Genomic DNA, 3,850 nt, shown 5'->3' on the forward strand with positions numbered 1-3,850 from the left:
GGGAGCTGGTACCTATCTCCAGCAGTCTATGGGCGAGAGGTGGGGTACACCCTGGACAGGTCTGTTTAAAATTAAAAATGCACCTAGAATTTTTTTCTTTATTTTAGTTTTAAACTTGTGAAGGAGCCGTACGGAGCCCGCGAGGGGACATGTGTTGTTTTTTTTTTTTTTCTTTTGCGTTCCCACGCAATACTTTTGCGTGCGCTCACAATACTTTTTGTGTTCCCACGCAATACGTTTTCCGTTTTCACGCAATAGTCTTTCCGTTATCTCGCAATACTTTATGGCATAGATTCCAAACCAGATAACAGCAAAAATGGAACAAACACTACACCCATTTTTGAGATTTATTGAGTTTTATTTTGAAATTGGCCTTAAATAAAATTATCTTCAATCAGACTTAAAGACAGTTATTATCCACACAAGCTGTCAAACTACTGAACTCTGGACAATAATACTGCACAAAACCACATCTGTGACACTTTATTTGCTTATTGCTTCTGCATGATGTGAACTTTATTTATATTTATTTTGCACGCCACTTTTGTTTTTTATGGTGAGTTGAATGGTTCTTCTTATCCTAAGCATTTAATCGCATTGTTGACTGCGTGTTAACCTGCATATGACAAATATTCCGTATCAATGCCATATCAGTGCTGCTTGTTTTGTGAGCAGTTTGTCATCTGTGCTGCTGTTCCAAAATGCACAGCTTTCACAAGGTGATTAACAACTTTTGCGAGCCAGACGCAAAAGAAAAAAAAATTCCCCCATGTCCCCTCGCGGCCTCCGTAGGATACACTTCTCTGTCATGTGGAAAGGTCTAATTTTAAATGAACCAAACAAGTCAATGAACATTATTCTAGAAAAATGTGGAAACATAGAATCAGAATATCCTTTATTGTCACTGTCACAATAATAATTAAATTATAATAAAGTTTTTGCATTTTATTTAGGCAAATTAATGAAAACATCAACTTATTTTGTCCCTCAGAAAGAAAAGCTTGAAACAAAACAGTCAACTTAACTTTCATCTAACAGAAATGTAGCACCCTCTAGCGGACACAGAGCAACATCAATCTGCTGACACCAAAATGCAATAACTGTTAACCAGGCAAAGCAAAATGAAAACATATTTAAATTTAATGACAAATTACCCTTTACCGCTAAGAAAATAAACAGCTACATTTTCACAGTTTTTTTAGATAAAGGAAAGTAGAAGATAACATTTACTTAGGGTTTAAACAGACAAAGCATCCTTTTCACAGATCCACTGTTGTCTTTTATTGCACTGCACTGATGTCCATCCTGGGTTTTCAGTAGAAATAACACATTGACCATCAGTTGCATTCTGGGGAATCCAGTTGCTGTGGGGGATGGAATATTAAAATTTGAAGAAGAATGATTGATTTAATCATATGAAGTACCGAATATATGTCTCTTACTTGTTAGTCAGGTTACTTCCATTAAGCCACTTCCATTTGTTGCCTTCTGCTTTCAGGCCAATCCAGTATCCTTCAGTCTGTGAGCTGCCCCAACTGTTTTTATTGACAAAACTCTGTGAGAAAGCAAGGGGGCATTATCAAGAGATATTTATCCGATTCAAGCTCTCGGGGAACATATGGATCATGCCTGGGGGTTCTCATTACCTTTTCACTTTCATCAAAAACAACAACCAGATCAGAACTCTTTTCTCTGCAGTCTTTTCGAGCTTCTTCCCAGGTTTTCCTATGAAGAGTCCCGGCGTTGTTTACTAAATAGCAGCTGGACTGGAAGACAAGCCATCCATCAGGACAAGGGCTGCATGTGCGTTCTGAAACAACAGAGACTGAGTAGGAAACAAAAGACCTTCATCATGATATTGTTATTGCTGATTTTGAAAATAATCTGTGAGATATGGCATACGCTTTGCTTTGGGACAGTATTCATCAATGCTCCACTGAGCACGGCTGACGTTCTGCTTGTTCCATCTTGTCTCCAGATTTTGTATTTGCTCAGTAAGATTTCTCCTCTCTGACTCCAGCTTCTGTTTTTCTGTTGTCAGGTTGGCTATCCTACTTTCTGAGACATTAAATGCTTCTACGAGGCTGTCAAACCGAATGGTCAGGTTGCTGTGATCTATCCTCAAGTTTTCAAAGTCTGCTGTGAGTTTGTTGTTGAGATTTGTCAGATTGTTGTTTTCTTCCAAAAGAGCTGTTTGGTTGGATTTCAGTTGGTCCAGCTTGCTTACGCCACTATTAGGAAGTGATGCAACTGCAAAATAAACAAATAATTTCTTAACAGATAATAAGTGGTTATGCAACACAGGATTTTTACAGTTTAATTTCAGCACATCACATCAGAGAGCCATTTCTTGTCTGCTGTAAATCCTCAGTTGTATTCTCAAACAAATCAGCTCTGTCAAAAAGATTTGTGACAATGTTTGATTCCATCTCCCTGAATTTTCCAATCTAAACGTTTAAATTGGTACTTAAACAAAGGTTAGCTGTGTCATAAAAGAACAACTCTTTCAAAGTTCCTTGGAAGCTATATATGCATTCTTGTTAAGGTAACAATTACTGATTTAGGAATAGGCAGTACAATAACCTGTACAAGCAGTAGAGGTAGTAGAAGTAGACGTTGCATCGTAATTCCAATTTTAAATTTGTTTTGTTCCAAGAATGAACTTTATCTGTGGTCATACAGAAGTAACTACATTTATGGCTTTCTTTTTTACACACTTACGATAAACACAGATTCCAATGATGCTCAGCACCAAAATGATACAGAGAGTCCCAAAACAGGAAGCCAGCAGCTGATAGCGACGACATCTTTCTGCTGCCTTGTCTGACAGAAGTCCTGCAGAGATTAAAACAACAAAGATGGACTTTAAAACCTGAAGCAGCAGAAAAAAGCCTTTTTTTAAAAAATGTTAACACAAGCATTAACCTCCCTTAGAGGGAATAATGGACATTGTTGAAGATGTTGAAGATTTTGATAATTCATACTCCTGGCAGATTTACCTTTTGAAATTATTTTTATTGAGTTAACATTTTCGTCCTCATAGAAAATAAGACAGGCATCTCTAAAAATGCTTTTTGCATGTTTTCAGTGGTATTTATCTTTGTTGAGGATCTTTAAGTATTTAAGGTTGGAGGGTTTCTTTTCCATTACCCTAATCTTTAGCTCCCTCCACTAATTCTCTACCAGATTAAATCAGGGCCCTGACCACTACCAAGCCTTAATATTTCATCCTGTTAGAAGAAACATCTGGTAAAACTAAAAGATTAGCTTTAATCTTAAACTGCTAGGGGTGTAAATAATTTTGGCCAGTAGTAGAAATATTTGCAGAAGTAGTGATATTTCTTGTTAATTAACAGATATCATATGTAGATTTCTGATAAATTGGCATTATTATATTAAAGAGTAAGTTAATGAATACAGACTTGAAATAAGCTCAGTCATTTGGATTATTTGGACTGTTCCTGCTGCAGGTGTATGCAATATTTCATTTCTTTCACTGATATAGAGATGTATAACATAAACTGCTAACTAGTTTTTTGAATGAAAACTTTAATAGTAAATCATACTTTTTCTTTGTTTTTTTAACTTACCAGTTTTGTCAGAAGTTTGCTGAACTCTTTCATTCTGCCTCTGCACTTCAGCATATGTAGCGTCTTCCGCTGATTTAGCTGAAAAGGTTGAAACTTTAAGTTGTTTAGCAACAAGAACAAGAACAAGAAGTTCTGTTATCATGAAACCTAAAATCTCCCAGGGGCCTTTATTAGTTAATACATTTGCAATATTAATCTTTTGGACCTGATCCTTTCTGGGAAAGAAAATGTGGTTTGTAATATAGGACCAGTCAACTAAC

At 36.4% G+C, this 3,850-nt stretch overlaps 1 protein-coding gene across 1 annotated transcript; it reads right to left on the reverse strand.

The window, feature by feature from the left end:
- Positions 1–878: 878 nt before the first annotated feature.
- On the reverse strand, positions 879–2,335 carry LOC124866154 (CD209 antigen-like protein E; the record flags this gene model as incomplete). The annotated part of the gene is made up of 4 exons (XM_047361830.1): positions 879–1,364; positions 1,443–1,555; positions 1,647–1,810; positions 1,903–2,335. Coding segments are annotated over 4 exons (837 nt in total), but the record flags the coding sequence as incomplete, so codon positions are not given.
- Between the last annotated feature and the right edge of the window lie 1,515 nt (positions 2,336–3,850).

The sequence above is a fragment of the Girardinichthys multiradiatus genome, chromosome 3 (assembly GCF_021462225.1).
Source record: "Girardinichthys multiradiatus isolate DD_20200921_A chromosome 3, DD_fGirMul_XY1, whole genome shotgun sequence".
Taxonomy (NCBI): Eukaryota; Metazoa; Chordata; class Actinopteri; order Cyprinodontiformes; family Goodeidae; genus Girardinichthys; species Girardinichthys multiradiatus.